The 17,665-nt window shown below is 37.9% G+C and overlaps 1 protein-coding gene across 3 annotated transcripts; it reads left to right on the forward strand.

Annotated features, from left to right (window-relative positions):
• Positions 1–1,619: 1,619 nt before the first annotated feature.
• mybl1 (v-myb avian myeloblastosis viral oncogene homolog-like 1) lies at positions 1,620–16,957 on the forward strand. 3 transcript variants are annotated; one of them, XM_065258261.1, is made up of 16 exons: positions 1,620–1,994; positions 5,045–5,144; positions 5,471–5,542; positions 5,840–5,932; positions 6,390–6,610; positions 7,466–7,643; positions 7,787–7,864; positions 8,254–8,352; positions 10,932–11,153; positions 11,315–11,689; positions 11,771–11,910; positions 11,987–12,101; positions 14,136–14,246; positions 14,349–14,462; positions 14,576–14,755; positions 15,027–16,957. In XM_065258261.1, the coding sequence occupies exons 1-16, from the start codon at positions 1,972–1,974 to the stop codon at positions 15,147–15,149; spliced, it is 2,244 nt and encodes a 747-aa protein (XP_065114333.1). In that variant the 5' UTR covers positions 1,620–1,971; the 3' UTR covers positions 15,150–16,957. The 3 variants fall into 3 exon arrangements, with proteins under 3 accessions (XP_065114333.1, XP_065114334.1, XP_065114336.1); XM_065258262.1 differs by having other exon boundaries at positions 15,030–16,957; XM_065258264.1 differs by lacking the exon at positions 8,254–8,352.
• The last annotated feature ends 708 nt before the right edge of the window (positions 16,958–17,665 follow it).

Raw genomic sequence — 17,665 nt, forward strand, 5'->3', positions numbered from 1 at the left:
CCCCTAAGCAAATGTCTCGTTCTATTTATGACTCGCAATTAATACATCTAATAGGAAGGACAAATGGATTTGCAACAGTCGCTTTGACACGCCCGGTATAGAGTGTTTCTCGTTGTGTGGCACGGTAAGACGGGCCAATGTTAGACACTGTTCGTATAGAAAAAGAATCGAAAATAGCAGTGAGGAATCGATTCTTGGAATCGATTCTTTCGATTCCAGAAACAGGAATCGGAATCGGAATCGATTCCAAAAAATCCGGAATCGAACAGCCCTAAGAAAGACACACTGACGTTTGTTCAGAAGTTCCCAAACATTCAGTCACGCGACCAAACGAAGCACGTAAAAAACTGTGGTAAAGGAGAATAGACAACACTGCCCTCTAGCGACAGAACAGTTAAACATTTGCTTTGATCTTCACAAACCATGCATTCTTTTCTCTACGAACATTAACCATGGTTTTATTACAGTTAACTGTAGAGTGTGGTATTATGGTGTTTATAGTAAAACCATTGTAACCTAATTTACAAAATGTCTCACTACAGGAAACATAAAGTTTAACCATTATATTTTTGTACATATAATAATATGTTATATGTAATTATTTTTTATATTTATTATAGTAGTATTCTGAAGTATTGAGGAAAATAAATCAAAGGTTAGGTAAATCAAAAAGTAGTTTTTTATTAGACTATTTCCTTCTATGTTTGTTTTTAATTGCAAAGTAAAATAAGTGCAACATGAACAGGCAAAAATTAGTATCTCAAATATGATATAATAACAAAGACACAAAAGTAAAAAACATAAATTTACGCAAAGAAGAACGCATACTATAAAATCAAATAAGTGTAAACTATAAAAATAAAAATATCTTTCTCCTTTATCGCCAGTCATTATTATTCCATTATAAGTTAAAAACAAGATAAAATGTTAAAGTAGTGTATACAATTTCTTTTCTTTATTATTAAGTACATATGTGTTATGACGTCTATAAACTTTGTGTCGGTTCAGCGTACAAATGATGACAAAGAGCCGCAAGAGGGCAGCATGAACTTATAATAGAGAGCGCTGTCATGTCTTCAGGACCTTATTTTACTATGTAGAACCTGACTTACAATATTAGAAACCGGTCAACAAAGCATGTAACACCAAAGCACTCCTAAAACATATAAATTAAATACGAGGTTCTCGGCAGTTATTAAAATTAATAAGTAATTTAAAGTAAAATTGCATGTAAACATGCCGCACTGCGCAGACTGACAAGCATACCATATTAAAGTCGCTGCGCAGGCCGATCGGCGTATGACCCAAAAGTACCGCGAGAGCTGTGCTTTTGAAATGCTCTCGCGGTACCTTCGTGTCATAGGCCAATGAGTCTGCGCAGCGCCGCATAAACTCAAACGCTCCTCCTATCGCCCGGGCGACACAGACCAGTTGCTGTCCAGAAAACAGAGGAGGTAGAAAGAGTGGGCTCCCCGCCCTCCCTTTCTAACCAATCAGCAGCGAGGCCGCGTGCGCCGATTCAAACTCATTTCCGGAAAGAGGCTGGGCGCGAGATTCGGCGGGATGGACAAAAAATGAACCAGAATGTCTGGAAAAAACACACGCGCTGAAAACCCAGAGTGACAGTACAGAGGGGTGTGTGTGTTCAAGGCGGGCTTGACTAACACGAATATATATGTGGATTGTCTTCCTTTACCGTTTTGTGATCGCTCTGGAAAATATAGAGAATTGACGTTTATTATTTAATATTTGAAGGAAATTTTACTTTCTCTTTTATTTATTGCTAAAGGGGATGTGACTCTTGCTCTGCCTCTACGGATCTTATACTTGGATGTAGACAATGCGTGACAGTGTCATGCGTGGATAAATGTCAGTGGGCTTGAGATCGCTTTCTGTTTCAATTTTACGAAAATTTGCAACATTGGATGTTTTAAACTCGGTTTCCTTTGAGAAGAGGTGAACACAGTTGACATGGCCAACATGAAGTCTCGCAGGTGAGATGGTACATTTTTATTCAGTGCATTGTAAACAAACACAAAATCTACAAAAATCTGCCTTAAATGAAATTTAATTCTTGAATTATTAAAATAATGTGGATCGTGTACAGATATACACGTCACATGTTATTATACGCAATAAGTACATTATGTTTGTTAACGTGTTTATCAAAAATATTTTGATCAGGGTTTTTTTCCTAACAGAGTCTCAATGGCAACGAACATTGTAGCTTAGAACAAATATATTTTCATGTTTATTTTGCTCAAGATCACGTTAAACTGTATCAATTTATGATACTGAACGTGAAGTGACAGTCAGATTCCCGGACGCATCGTGTAGCACCTGCTGATGATGTGGCCAACAAGTTAGATCAAGATCCAAACGAGTTCACGTTCAGGACTAATGTTACAAATTGACAGTTCTGTTTAATTTTTACATCTGCAAATATTAATCTGAATGTTTAGTGGCAAATATAAGACCGATGATAAATTAGCCTAAATGCTAGCCGTTAGCTTGACCTGCGTCACTGTAAATAGTACAGCAGGAATAACTAGCACGCTAACCGGATCCTTTACAAACTACCAAATATCAGTTTAGGGCAGAAATAAACCAAAACTGGTCTAACTGCAGTTTAAAAAATGAATTAAGTGGTAAGATTAATCTGAAAGGGTGATTGATCAAAAAAATAATGGTTTTGATATAGTAAAAGTGTAGTAATAATGTTTTTGGCTAATTGATTACCTCTTAAATTGTAAAGCCATAGTTTTACTATAATTTTGTTATAGTGAGACAATGGTAAATCTATAGTACCTTTAGTTTTACTATAAATTAACTATGGTTACAGACTGTATTAAATTATGTAATTATATAGTATTAAATAGGGCGCTTTGGCCCTGCTGCTTTTATAGCAAATGCATAACTACAAACCACCAGCATATGTATACAGCAGATGGTAATTTAATTTGTGTAAAAAATTTGCATGCTTGTTATATCCATTATTACATAAAACATCTGATAAAAGTTAAAAACTTAAAGCAAATGAGTTTTGTGTAGATACAGAGATATACACAAGTAGTTTAAAACTCTATAAAGAAGCAAACAAGTAGGAATATTCATCCGTATGTAATGCCAGACCATGAACACTTCACATCCACTTGGGTTTATGGAAATATGCAAGTCAGATTTTCCAAATAATGACGCTTGGAAAATTGGAAAAAAAGGTGGTGTACAGCTTGCTTGTAGGGTGCAAGAGAAACATTACTATGATGTTATTTATAGATTAAGGAATATTTTAGTTGTGCGTGCTTCATCCCTTGCCTTGTTCTTTATATATGTTAGGGGTTGATAACTTTTGTGGATCAATTTATCAAATGAATAGAAGTTTAAGTCTAAATGTATTTTACCAGCTGTAGATCTTAATCTGCCTCGGTAAAATGTAAAGTTACAGATTTTGTTTGCATGGTATCACTGAGTGAGCATAACTAGAACCTCTGAAGCAAAATGGGGTTGTTCATCACCTCAGCCCTTCCTGAAGGGTGGAGATCATACTTAAATTCAATTTGCATGTTTCCTGACAACGCTTCTTTCATTAGGTGACCTGTATTACTGAGAGCCAGTGTGAAACATGCCTCTGTGTTTCACTGCTAGAAGGATTTTGAACTTTCATACTTGTACCAGTTTACTAAGTTGGACATTGGCCCAAAAAAATACTTCCTCACAACTTTGCAGTTTAAGATTGCAGTAAGGAATTCTGAATGTCGTGGCATATTTGGCATCCTTGATATCTTACTTGCCCTTTTTAGCTCCACGGTTATTAAGTTTAAGGACTTGGTTAATGTTTATATTCACCTTTAGCATTGGATAAATGGTTTTCCATTAAAGTTTGTGCTCTGGTATCCTAGGGAGACTCGTTTATCCTCTGCATGGTGTTGATTAAATGCTTTCTACCTCACTGCTTGGGTAAAAAGTTTCCAGGCAACAAGGGATTCCTATAGACTGACGTCTTTTGCACAGCCATTGTCACTTCAGTTTGCATTTACATTAACGCATTTGGCAGACGCTTTTATCCAAAGCAACCTACGTTGTGTTCAAGCTATGCTTTTTTTAGTTGTGGGTTCCCTTGGAAGTGAACCTACAAGCTTTTTATTGCTAATGCAGTGCTCTACCAATTGAGGTACAGGTTACATTTATGCACGGGAAAAAAAAACACATAAATTGTTCTTTTATTTATTTTTATCAAATGCATATAAAAGTATACACAACTCAGAAACCAATGCAATAGACAAATTGCTTGTTAAATAAATATAAAGTTACTTGTATTGGAAGATTTAGTCTTGGGGACATATCATGAACATCTGACCTTTTCCATGTGTAAGTGCTATAATTGGGTCCCAGTGCTTCTATCAACCTAGAAAATGTGCGAACAACAACCCAGTACCAGTTTTGGTAAACCATTCTTTGCAAGCATGTGAAAAAATAGGTCATTGCAATTTGGCTTCCTTTGTGATGAAGGGGATTTTATTAAAATAATACTGCCATGTTATCTAATCATGTTATCTATATCCAACCACGGCACTGCCATTTAGTGCGGAGAGAGAAAAAATAATTAACAGTACAATTAAGTTTCAATTTCATCAAACCACCATCATGGCGATCAGTGTTTGTGTTATATCCGCTCATTTGCATTCAAAAGGATATACCGAAAAATGCCACATTTTTGCCCAAAACTACAAAGTGGCAGTTTTAACATGTTATAATAAATGATCTGTGGGGTATTTTGAGCTAAAACTTCACATATGCACTCTGGGGACACCAATTTATTTATTTAACATCTTAAAATAGTCTTGTGAAATGTCCCCTTTATCAATCCTTCATTTACAGATGAGTGATCATGCTTGTCTGTTCAACGGTTCGTGTCTGACAGACAGTTTTAGTATAATGGCTCTTATTAGACAATGTTTGTCTGATGAAACAAACCATGCATGTCTATTCTGCTAAACAGATTTTCTTTTCTCTTCTGTATCCTCTTCATTTTTTGTGCCTCCAGCGAGGATGAGGATGATGAGCGTCATTCTACAGACCCTGAAAGCAGAGACCCCAAAAATTCTAAGAAGACCCTCTGCAAAATTAAATGGTCCCGAGAAGAGGTACATTGTGTTTATGTGGTCATGTTTCCATTCATTGCAGTGTAACATCGGCATCAACTCTTGAATTGGGTAACACTTAAAAAAACTTGGGTTATACTGTCAGAAAAAATGTCCCATGCAAGAAGTACCCTTTATAAAAGTCAGTATGAATTTGTATCTTTGGTAGCAATGTGTACATCTGAGGTAATATTAACTCTTCAGGTGCAAAGGTGTACATTTTTAAAGGGTTCTGCCCCAGTGACAGCTAGGGACCATTTAGTGTATGGTGGTGATAGTATATGGTGAAACTAGAAAGAGTGAGACTCATGACCTTTATTTTCATACAGGATGAAAAGCTCAAGAAACTTGTTGAACAACATGGAACCGATGGGTGGAAATTAATCGCTGGTTATTTTCCGGTAAGTTAAGTCCTTAATATGATTCTACATTAGTATAGCTTATTTATAGCTATGCTAGTATAGCCAGCATATATACTTTTAAATGTTATTATTACCTTAAATTACTTTCAAAATAGGCCACATATGAAGTTAGCTACAGACAAAATAACATTGTTGCAATGATCAGACCAGATAGAATTTCACCAGCACTGCTGTGGTCGGCGTTAAATGTATTATTAGTGTTAGCAAAGCTGTTATAATAGGTGTGTATACAACGAGCTGCAGGTGTTGATGTGGGATTTTGTTGCACTTTGACAGACAAGGACAGATGGCCAATGTCAGCACCGTTGGCAAAAAGTGCTCAATCCGGAGCTGGTAAAAGGACCTTGGACAAAAGAGGAAGATCAGAGGGTAAGATGAGCCGGGTGTTCTGTGTCCTCCAAGCAGGACAAAGATGGATGGATAGAGAAATGGGAAAAATTGGGTGGGGTGGTATTATAAAATTATGTCATTACTTTCTCTCTTTAAGCCTGAAGAACTGAAAAGTTTTGTTTGTAAAGAATGGTGTGTTATATAACACAATGTTCAAATGTTGCATGACCAGATGCTGTTCTAAACTTAAAGGGACATCTTCCTACTTATTTATTATTACAAAATGTATATTAATTTATAGCAAGATGTGTGTTATTTTGTTATTTTATTTTTAAAAATAAAAAATGTTCATTTATTTGCTGAAGATTTAGACTGAATTTTGGAAAATTGAGATAGATGGCATAGTCTCCAACACTCCCTGTGACCCCAAGAATATGGAAGTTAATCCAGTTAAGATTGTACCTTGTTTCTGATGACCTCCCCTACGTGTCCACAGGTGATTGAGCTGGTTCATAAGTACGGGCCCAAACGCTGGTCGGTGATTGCTAAGCACTTACAGGGACGCATAGGCAAACAATGCAGAGAGCGCTGGCACAACCACCTCAACCCGGAGGTGAAGAAATCCTCCTGGACGAAGGAAGAAGATCGCATCATCTATGAAGCTCATAAGCGATTGGGCAACCGCTGGGCAGAGATCTCAAAACTTCTGCCTGGAAGGTATCTTGGGACATTGACCCAACCCTTCTATCTGGCTTAAAGGGACACTCCACTTTTTTTCACAATATGCTCATTTTCCAGCTCCCCTAGAGTTAAACATTTGATTACCGTTTTGCAATCCATTCAGCGGGTCTGGCGGTACCACTTTTAGCATAGCTTAGCATAATCCATTGAATCTGATTAGACCATTAGCATCGCTCTAAAAAATAACCAAAGAGTTTCAATATTTTTCCTATTTAAAACTTGACCCTTCTGTAGTTACATTGTGTACTAAGACCGACGCAAATTAAAAGTTATGACTTTTTTAGGCAGATATGGCTAGGAACTATACTCTCATTCTGGTGTAATAAACAAGGACTTTGCTGCCTTAACATGGCTGCAGCAGGCGTAGTGATATTACGCACTGCCTGAAAATAGTCCCCTTGGTTACTTTCAATAGCATGGGACTATTTTCAGGCGCTGCGTAACATCATTGTGCCTGCTGCAGCCATGATAAAACAGTAAGTCCTTGATTATTATGCCGGAATGAGAGTATTGTTCCTAGCCATATCGGCACAATAGTTGGCAACTTTTAACTTTCCATTGGTCTTAGTACTCAATGTTACTTTTTTTAGCACAATGCTAATGGTCTAATAAGATTCAATGGATTTTGCTGAGCTATGCTAAAAGTGATACCGCCAGACCTGGAGATCGGCTGAATGGATTCCAAAACAGAAAAATTCAAATGTTTGACTTTTAATTAGAATATTTTCAAAAAAGTAGAGTATCCCTTTAACTTATGCATTACGTCACATAATATACAGTGAAACAGTGTGTCTGTATAGTAAAGAAAATGACCTTATTTGACTATTATAGGACTGACAACTCCATTAAGAATCATTGGAACTCCACCATGCGCAGGAAGGTGGAACATGAAGGTTACTTGCAGGAAGTCAGCAAGAGCTACAGCAGTCACACGGGTCAGAAGAAAAAGTCCAAAGCCAGATCAGTGGAATATCCTCAAAATGAAATGCTCATGAGTGGCCAATCACAGGTGATAATTTATCATATTGTACTTGACTTGAAATATTGCATGACATTTTGAATACCTGAGATGTGATTAGAGATAATATTGCTAACATGTTTTTGGTAAAACTGCTTAAATGGGCAAATAATAACATTCAAGTTGATTGTCAGCTGCCCAGATACCCGTATGGTTCACAAGGTGGCCAGTGTATGGAAAACTTTACTGTTGAGGTCTCTAGCTTTTTGTCGGTAAGTCCCACAGTTCACATTCTCCAGCATGCTTCAGTCTCTGTATGTCTGAACTTTCTGCTTTCAGAAGTCTGTCCATCTTCTCTTTAAATGTAAAAATCAACTCATATCACTGTTTGTATAATTGTTTAATCTGCATGTGTGTGGTGTGTAAACTGGTCCACATCTGAATTTCACCACCGGCAACAAATGCACTGTAGAAAGATCAAAAATACACTTTTGATGTGTAATTGACCATCTGATGTAATCCATTTAAAGTCAGTATATGAATCTAGGTGCTTCTGCGTGGTGAAATTCAGGACCGCATAAAGACCTCATAAATTGTCAGTAAAACTTTTGTGTCTTCGTCTCTGTTTCCGCCTCTTCCTCCCGGTTCCTCTTCCTCACAGCCGTGCAACGACGACCCAGACAAAGAGAAAAGAATTAAGGAGCTAGAGCTGTTGCTAATGTCAGCTGAGGGTGAAGTCAGAAGACAGTCGGGCGCTCGTGTAAGAAACATTGTGTGTGCGCGTAGTGTAGATCCCTTTAGATCCCATCGCCTCCCTCCATTCCCATCTTGCTCCCCCATACCTTTATATCCAGCTGTGCTTAGTGAATCTTGCCTGCCTTCACTCATTCCCTGCCTCACACCCTCCTATCATGAACTAGAACCTATAGCATCACAGTGATCGGATTGAACTATTGAACTTTATGTTTTGATGGAAGAAAACTTTTTTTTTAAAATGTCTTTATCATAAGTTATGATTTAATTGCGTATTATAATTAAATTACATGTCAAGAGCTCAAATGCAAAAGTTTCGAAAAGCCAACACCATCAAAAATGAGATAATGGTGCTTCAAATCAGCTTAATCCCAGACTCAGGCCATTTAGAAATAGCGGTTTGTTGGCCGTATTTTATCAAACACCAGATGATTTTTCAGCAAAATCCTATCAGTGCACAGAAGTAGAACTAAATGAACGACAACATATGTACGTCAAAATGCACGTTTTTGCACGGATTATTAAATACATTCGGAATTGACAAAATCTTTTACCTTTATTCAGAAGTTTTTTTTTTAATTGCATGTACTTGGAGGGTTTTGCACCGAAAGACAGTCAGATTTGTTAAATACCAATGAAATTGGTGACAAGTGACATTTGTGGGAAAAAAAGGCTTTTTTTAATTACTGACTAATAAATTTTTTATTGCCATTAAAATTATATTACTCAACCTAAACTGTTTAAAACATAAATAGATTTTTAAAAAAAATGCTCATTTACAAGATAACATGTCCGATGCAGTGAGTATTTTGCATCTGAGCTCTTAATTTGTAAAAAGTTATATGTATATTATTATTTATATTAATTGTATTTTTACTGTAAGCTATTGATGTTATTGTAGTTTTAACTTTATTTTTAAAACTTAGCAAACGTTTAATGTTTTATTTTCCCCAGTCCTTTCATCTTTAATCGGCATTACACTCCATGTCCAACCCAATCTCACGGAGATGCGTATAAATAGCACGAAGTGTGAAAACTCGTGCAACACATACGCCAAATTCCAATTTGGCGTGCATGTGATACGTCAGTGCTTCCCGTTCACTTAAAATTGTGCAATTTTTTGTCGTTTTATGTATTGGTTTCTCAATGTTTTTCTATTTTTTACCATTTTCGCTTGGGTTTAGGGTTAGAACTTTTTGTTACATAAAATTACATACTAACCCAAACCCCAATTCTTACCCCAACTCCAAGCAAACATGGCTTAAAAACAGACAAAAACATGGAGAAACCTGTATATTAAATAACCTCCTAATGCAAATATAAAATCTAACCCTAAACCCAAACGAAAATGGTTTTAAAAAAACAAAAGAGATGCGCTGTTTTAAAGTACACTCCACTTTTTTAAAATATGCACATTTTCCAGCTCCCCTAGAGTTAAACATTTGATTTTTAATGTTTTGTAATACATTTATCTGCTCTCCGGGTCTGGTGATACCACTTTTAGCATAGCTTAGTGTAATCCATTGAATCTGATTAGACCATTAGCATCGTGCTAAAAAAAACCCAAAGAGTTTCAGTATGTTTCCCATTTAAAACTTGACTCTTCTGTGGTTACATCGTTTATTAAGATTGATGGAAAATTAAAAGTTGCGATTTTCTAGGCCAATATGGCTAGGAACTATACTCTCATTCTGGCGTAATAATCAAGGACTTTGCTGCTGTAACATGCAGGCACAATGATATTACGCAGTGACCGAAAAATAGTCTAAGTGGACTATTTTCGGCTGCTACATAACAGTATTGCGCCTCCTGCAGCCATGTTATGGCAGCAAAGTCCCTTTAAGTGGACAGGAAGGACTGGCGTTTTATATGCACGCAAAAAAGTAATTTTGCGTATATTTTGCACGAGTTTTCACACTTCGTGCTATTTATACGCATCTATATGAGACTGGGTAGCCATGTCCTAACCTGCTACAGCAGTGGTTCTCAAACTGGGGGCGCAAGATGGTGCCGGGGGGGGGGGGGGGGGGCAGTTTTCTGACATTTTATAAAATACATTAATTCATCATAAATTTTGCATAATTAAATGTCAGAAATATAAGGCTACTAAGCAGCGGCACTACATTGTATCTTTTAATATGTTTGTTTTATTAAAATTCCAAGTTTAAATTGTTTATGTCATACAGTTTCTTTGGGGGGGCAATGTCCCCTTGTCTACCCTAAAGCATGCCGAAAAGTTTGAGAACCGCTCAGCTACAGTAAGCTGTGTGGACAGATAAAATACTTTTGTTAAAAGTCTAACCTGGTTAGAAGTGAAATGCGAAATCTGCATTCTAAGTACAACTGTAAGTTTATTTGCTTTGTTTGTAGGTTGGGTAAAAATGAATGTTTTTAATTAGTCGGCAAACAAAGCATGTTTGCATGAAAATGTTCATATTCTAAATGTTAGCAAAGTTTTAACCATTAATATACTAAATACTACTTTATTCCGATCAACTCAGTCCTCCACATCACTGCAACTCATCTTTGTACGTTGATTCTTGCTAACTATTAAAACCTTTAAAAAACTGGTTTGGTCCATTGCAGAACCCAGAGAGTTACTCCAGCTGGTCAGACAGTCTGCTGGGAGATACCACAGATAGTCTGGATGAGAGAGGGGTGGAGCTGTGTCGATTAGAGGAGGATCAGCCTGCTGCTATGCCTCTACCCGTCTCTCCTAGCAAGTTCCTGGCTGCTGAGGCCAATGCTGTGCTCTCAACACTAGAGACCATACCAGAGTTTGCAGAAACCATGGAGCTTATTGACTCGGTGAGCATTTCTAAACAAGTGTCTTTCAGGATGTGCTTAAAGAAAGAGATGCCTCAATCATTGCCGACTTTGCAAATCTAGCATAAAATGTTAATCTCTTTGTTAACACTGAGATAATAAATAGATCTCATCTATGATTTTTCTTATGGGTGTTGGTGCAGGATCCCATGGCCTGGAGTGATGTGACCGGCTTTGATCTATCTGAGGGTGGCCCCTCCCCGAAGCCCACTAACCCCACCCGGGCTTGTCCTAGCCTGGAAAGGAACACAGAGAACCTGGGCTACCCAATAAATCCTCCCACTGTCCCAGAGATGAGCAGGCAGTGTGCTGTTGTGAACCAAGGCAAGTCTGTGGCTCTATCTAACCTCTGCGTGAACAGGTTCAGCTCTCCACCACCATCTATGATGAGGAAGAAGAGAAGAGAAAGAGGAGATAGATCACCTACAGATGAGAGAAACTGCAGCCCTTACAGAGTCAGCATTGGCACCTCGCCAAAAAACACCCCGGTAAAGGGTCTGCCGTTCTCACCGTCTCAGGTAAGATCACAATCATGATACCGATATCACAACCACACCCAGAATGTGGTTTGAGACTCAAACTTGTCTTTATCCACATAGTTTTTTAATGTGTCTGGCGGTGAGCACTTAAGTTTGGACAATCCTGCACTTACATCTACCCCAGTATGTGGACAAAAGTGTCTGCTTGGTACACCCCACCAGAGAGAGACCACTCCAAAACACCAGAAGGAAAATGCAGGGTAAGGCTTTTTCTTTCATCTCTTTGCAGTTTGAGAATATCAAGCAGTGATTCATGACATTATTTTGTCTTCACAGTTTTAGGACCCCAAAGGTTCACAAGAACATTATGGTCCACACTCCAAGAACGCCAACTCCTTTTAAAAATGCCCTGGCAGCCCAGGAGAAGATGCACGGGCCATTAAGAATGGTGGTAAGTCCTAAAGACAATGCAATTTATAAAGGCAAAAGCAGTGTTAAGGTGAATCTTAAGAAACGTGTCCCCTCAAAATTCTCCTAACATAATCTAGATGTTTACATTTTTTGATAATTTTTCATATACTCAATGGGGATTCTCATTCTTTTCTAAGTACTGTAATAAAACAGTGTTAAAAATAAGTATGTAGATCAGCATGAAAAGAAGGCATTACAACAAATACTACCATGTATAAATACTTTCTATGCAATATCTAGTTTTTTTCTGATCTTTTTAAATATAGTAACTACAGATATTAGAACATTATTTTTCATTTCTTTTATTTGATATAGTGTAAAATATAACACAGACATATGTGACCCTTAACCACAAAACCACCAAGTCGCGTGGGTATATTTGTAGCAATAGGCAACAATACAGTGTATGGATCAAAATTGTTGACTTTTTAATGCCAAAAATCATTAGGATATTAAAGCGACAATCCACTTTAAAAAAAAAGCTCATTTTCCAGCTCCCCTAGAGTAAACATTTGATTTTTACAGTTTTGGAATCCATTCAGCCGATCTTCGTGTCTGCCAGTACCACTTTTTTAGCATAGCTTAGCATAATCCATTAAATCTGATTAGACCATTAGCATCACGCTAAAAAATGACCAAAGAGTTTGCATATTTTTCCTATTTAAAACTTGACTTTTCTATTTTCGGGCCCTGCGTAATATCATTGCCCCTGTTGCAAAATGTCAAAACTCTTTAGTCATTTTTGATTGTCAGATTTAATGGATTATGCTAAGCTATGCTAAAAGTGGTACTGCCAGACCTGTGGATCAGCTGAATGGATTCCAAAATGGTAAAAATCAAATGTTTCACTCTAGGGGAGCTGGGAAATTATTCCAAAAAAGTCTAGTGTCCATTTAAGTAAAGATCATGTTCCATATAGATATTTTGTCAATTTTCTACCGTAAATATATAAAATATGTACTTATCATAACTAATACGTTTTGCTAAAGACTTCATTTGGACAACAAAGGCAATATTCTCAATATTTACATTTTTTTCCACCCTCAGATTCTAGATTTTCAAATAGTTGTGTATCGGCCACATATTATTTTCTTATCCTGACAAACCATACATCAATGGAAAGCTTATTTGTTTAAAAAAACTGACCATTGTGACGGGTCACATATTCTTAAAGGAACATGCCCAGATTTTGGGAATTTAGCTTATTCACCGTATCCCCCACAGTTAGATAAGTCCATACATACCTTTCTCATCTCCGTGCGTCCCGTAACTCTGTCTGACGCAGCCCTCGCTAGCTTAGCTTAGCACAAAGACTGGAAGTGAATGGCTCCAGCTAGCAAACTGCTCCCAATAAGTGACAAAATAACATTTTCCTATTTATATAGTGTGATTTGTATAATCACACTGTGTAAATATAACAAGGTGATATGAGACACAGCGATCTTTAAACACTACATACTGGGAACTATATTCTCAGAAGACAAAGCACTGCTACGTGGGCGGATTGATTTGCTCGCAGCACCCAAGAAGCCCCTGGTGAGGAGCAGAGAGTTCGGTCAGAGTTGTGCAAATCACTCCGCCCATGTAGCAGTGCTTCATCTTCAGAGAATATAGTTCCCAGTATGTATACTGTTAAAAGATCGCTGTGTCTCATATCACCTTGTTATTTGTACACGGTGTGACTACACAAATCACAACATATAAATAGGAAAATGTTCGGGTTATTTTGTCACTTATTGGGAGCAGTTTGCTAGCTGGAGCCATTCACTTCCAGACTTTGTGCTAAGCTACGCTAGCGGGGGCTGCGTCAGACAGAGTTACAGCACGCACGGAGATGAGAAAGGTATGTATGGACTTATCTAACACTTGGGGATACGGTGAATAAGCTAAATTCCCAAAATCTGGGCGTGTTCCTTTAAAATGCTTTCAGGAGATATACCATGTCAAATGTTGTACAGTATATTCACTACTAGTTGTTAATGCATTGCTATATTTATTCCATTGGTGTGTTCAGCCTCAGCCGCTGGCACATCTTGAGGAGGACATCAGAGAGGTTCTTAAAGAGGAAACAGGGTCTGACATCTTCACACAAGAACAGAACCAGCTTCAGTACAGAACGTATGAGGTAATGGCCACATTTTATGTTTCACCAGCTTTTGTCTGACGTTCCATCTCATAAATGAAACACTGTTTCATTTTGTGTGTTTTTTTATTTATTTTTTTACAGCAGATGGAAGCTCCTGCTAGAAAAGTAAGAAAGTCTCTGGCTTTGGACAACTGGGGAAAAGACTGTTTGAACGTACAGCTGTTTCCCCAACAGCAGATGAACAACAATGGAACGGTAAGAACATTCTCCTACTTTCCTAACTAGTGACAAATAAATCCAAAACTCCTAAAGTATCATTGATGTTAAGCAATAATTTACAAACCATGTATAATTTGTATTTCTCATAGTCTGACGGTGATGCTATGCTGACCAGAGCCATGCTCATGATGCCATTAACCAAGAGAGAGGAGATCTCTTGCTCTTCTGGATCTCTGAAGACTTCACTTCCCGTTCTCTGCTCTCTTAGCCCTCAAGGCAAGAGAGAAACCATGACCCAGAGGAGCCCAACATGCCAAAACCCCATGCCGGTAACTTACAACAAGTCTCTAAACAACAACAAAGAACAAATCTGTGCCATTGGTCATTGCACCAAATACATTTTAATGGGACAGTTCACCAAAAAACTAATTTACTCATCCTCATGTTGTTACAAACCTGTATACATTTCTTCTGCTGAACACAAAGAAAGATATTTGTAATAAAGCAGGAAACATAAGCACCATTGACTGATTTTCTTTGTGATTTAGGATGCTACTTTATTTTCACAAATGGACAATCAAAACCTTTTTTTCCACCCAGCAGGCCAACAACCAGTGGGAGGCGGTGGTCTTTGGTAAAACTGAGGATCAGCTGATAATGACCGAGCAGGCCAGACGATACTTAAACCCCACCACCTGCATTTCCAGAGCTCTCGTCCTTTGAGCATCACCCGCTGTACTTTCCTCCATCACGCCAACTCTTAACCTCCTAGACAATCTTGATGTGTAGGGAACCCAAACAGTCACTATGCTAAATACCTACTGATGTAACAATGTACTGCTTGGGTTAAAAAGACTCACGCGGAGTCATAGCAAAAAGCATGCTGGTTGACTTCCTGCTTATATAGCACTAGATTGGCAGAATGTAGCTTACAGCGTTTTAACATTGAGATGAATCCCATACGTTTTTAGTTATAGACAGTGCTGATTTTAAGGGCTAAACACTTTTTAGGGATTGTTTTTAAGCTTTTTATAGAATTGTATAGACTGGTGTTAAGCATAGGGAGCACTAGCAGTGTTGCACTACTGTGGTTGGTTGTTAGGGTGCGGAGCAGCGACGGTGTTGATGGGTAACTAGATAGCACTTGCAACGTAATCGTTTCCGCTCCAAGCGTAACAGGTTCCACCCCGATGTTTATTCGTTATTCTGAGTAGGACACTCACTGAATGTATTGTATAAGTTAATGTCTACTGGAAGGTACCGCACAATTTTTAGGGTCTTATCTGTTTTGAAGTGAAGGTTGTTGAAATGCATTTGGAGACGTAACATCGCTGACTCGATCCAGGATCTTCGCTGCTCGTGAAATTTAGCCGAAATCATGCTTGGTACCCATATCGATGCATTATAAGTAACCCGTTCCAAGAACAGATTTGTTCATTTAAAGCTGTAGGTTCTATTTATTAAATTTTTACTAATTTATTTATTTCAAAGATATAAAGAAAATATCTAATTATATTTCCGTTCCATTAAGGATTTGACTTCCTTCCATCACATTTTTTTTCATAACACTGCTACTAATTTCTTGCATCCATCCTCCAATTTGGTTGACCAAGCAGCATTCAGCCTCCATATGTTTCAAGTAGGAAAATTGCACTTTTAAATGTATAATTGTTGGTTCGTCTATTGTATCTATTTTGTTTTATGCCCTCCCTGTAGTGTTTACAATTTGCTGTATGTAGGGATTTGTTGGTGGCTGAATGTACTGACACATATCATTAAAACACTGACATCTGAAGGAATATATGGTGTAAATGTACAGAGTTTGGCACTCTGGCGAATGTATGTAAGGTTTTACTCGCTGCTACTGACAGTTACGGCAGAAATGGACACGTACACGTCTATTAAAGGAAGAGTAGTTGCTTTGCTCTCATATGTTTTTGTTTTTTATTTTGTACTCATGTGAACTAGTTCCAGGTGTTTTGCATTGATCCTCTTTAGTCGGGGCAAATATAGACTCCAATGTTAAAGGTTTTGTCAGTATTAGAGCGATTCTAACTTAACACATTGGTCTTATTAAGTATGATGCTTTGTAAAACGTTACTTTATGCGACTGTAATCTTTTTAAAACACAAAGACTGACCATTTGTATTTAAAACACTACTACATTGAAGTCTACACATTGTGCAAATAATCTCTGACTGCACCATATTTGTAAAAAAAACAAACAAATCTAAATTGTAACATTGTAGATAACCACCTAAAGATATTTTGTTCCTTATTTTGGTATGTATAATTGTTTGTCATGTATTTTCCTGTTTTTACGTTCTAACTGCTTATATGTTGGTGGAAGTGAGGAAATGTAGCAAATGTACATGCATGAAAGCAAACAGCACGTTCACGTATCATACAATATATTTTATGTACTTGACAATAACCTGCTTTTCTGATAATACAACAAATCCATCCAATAGCCTCATATGTTCTCATTCACATACCTAAAAATAAATAAATAAATGCTTTTCGAAAGTGACGCTTCTGCATTTTTCTTAAAAGGTTGTGACGTACATTGCATTTGGCAGATGCTTTTATTCAAAGCAACCTTCACTGCATACTTTTTCATACTTTTTACCGACCTACAGGGTCATTATATAAATGGCACCCCAAACCTGATTCAGTTTTAACTTTAGGATTGACATCTCTTACATTCTCCCCACGACTTCAGTCTTCAGGTAATGATCACCTTCTCATTCATCAAAGTCCTCAGCTTCCTCACAAAGCCCTAATAGAGACCGAGGTCTCTCGAGTTGACTGCTGTCGCCGGGCCGGGGGGTGCCGCAAATCTCTGCCCCACGGGTCCACGGACCCACACCCTCCCTGAACAACTCGGCTCTCCACAGGTCAGCTGCTCTATCTAAAGAGGCCCACTCGCCCATGAAATAATGTCTTTTGGTTCTATTGTTCCTTATGTCTGTTGGTTTTGCAAGCCTATTCACTCAATTTCCCCTGAATGGAGGGGCGCAAGGCCCCGGTGACATGCCTTCTGCTGTTGACGGCCATTACAAGCCCATAACACATGTGCTCTTATATGTTTCTTTCAAAGTCGAAGAACACTTTCCTATTGTATTTCTCAGATGGCCATCGCAGGCTTGAGTGGTGTCAAAGGGCCACTGCGGGTAAATCGGTCGGCTGGTTAGGGCTTTTGTACAGTGCACGGTGTGCTTGATGGCTACTGAAGCCAT

This window comes from Paramisgurnus dabryanus, chromosome 22 (genome assembly GCF_030506205.2).
Source record: "Paramisgurnus dabryanus chromosome 22, PD_genome_1.1, whole genome shotgun sequence".
NCBI classification, from domain to species: domain Eukaryota; kingdom Metazoa; phylum Chordata; class Actinopteri; order Cypriniformes; family Cobitidae; genus Paramisgurnus; species Paramisgurnus dabryanus.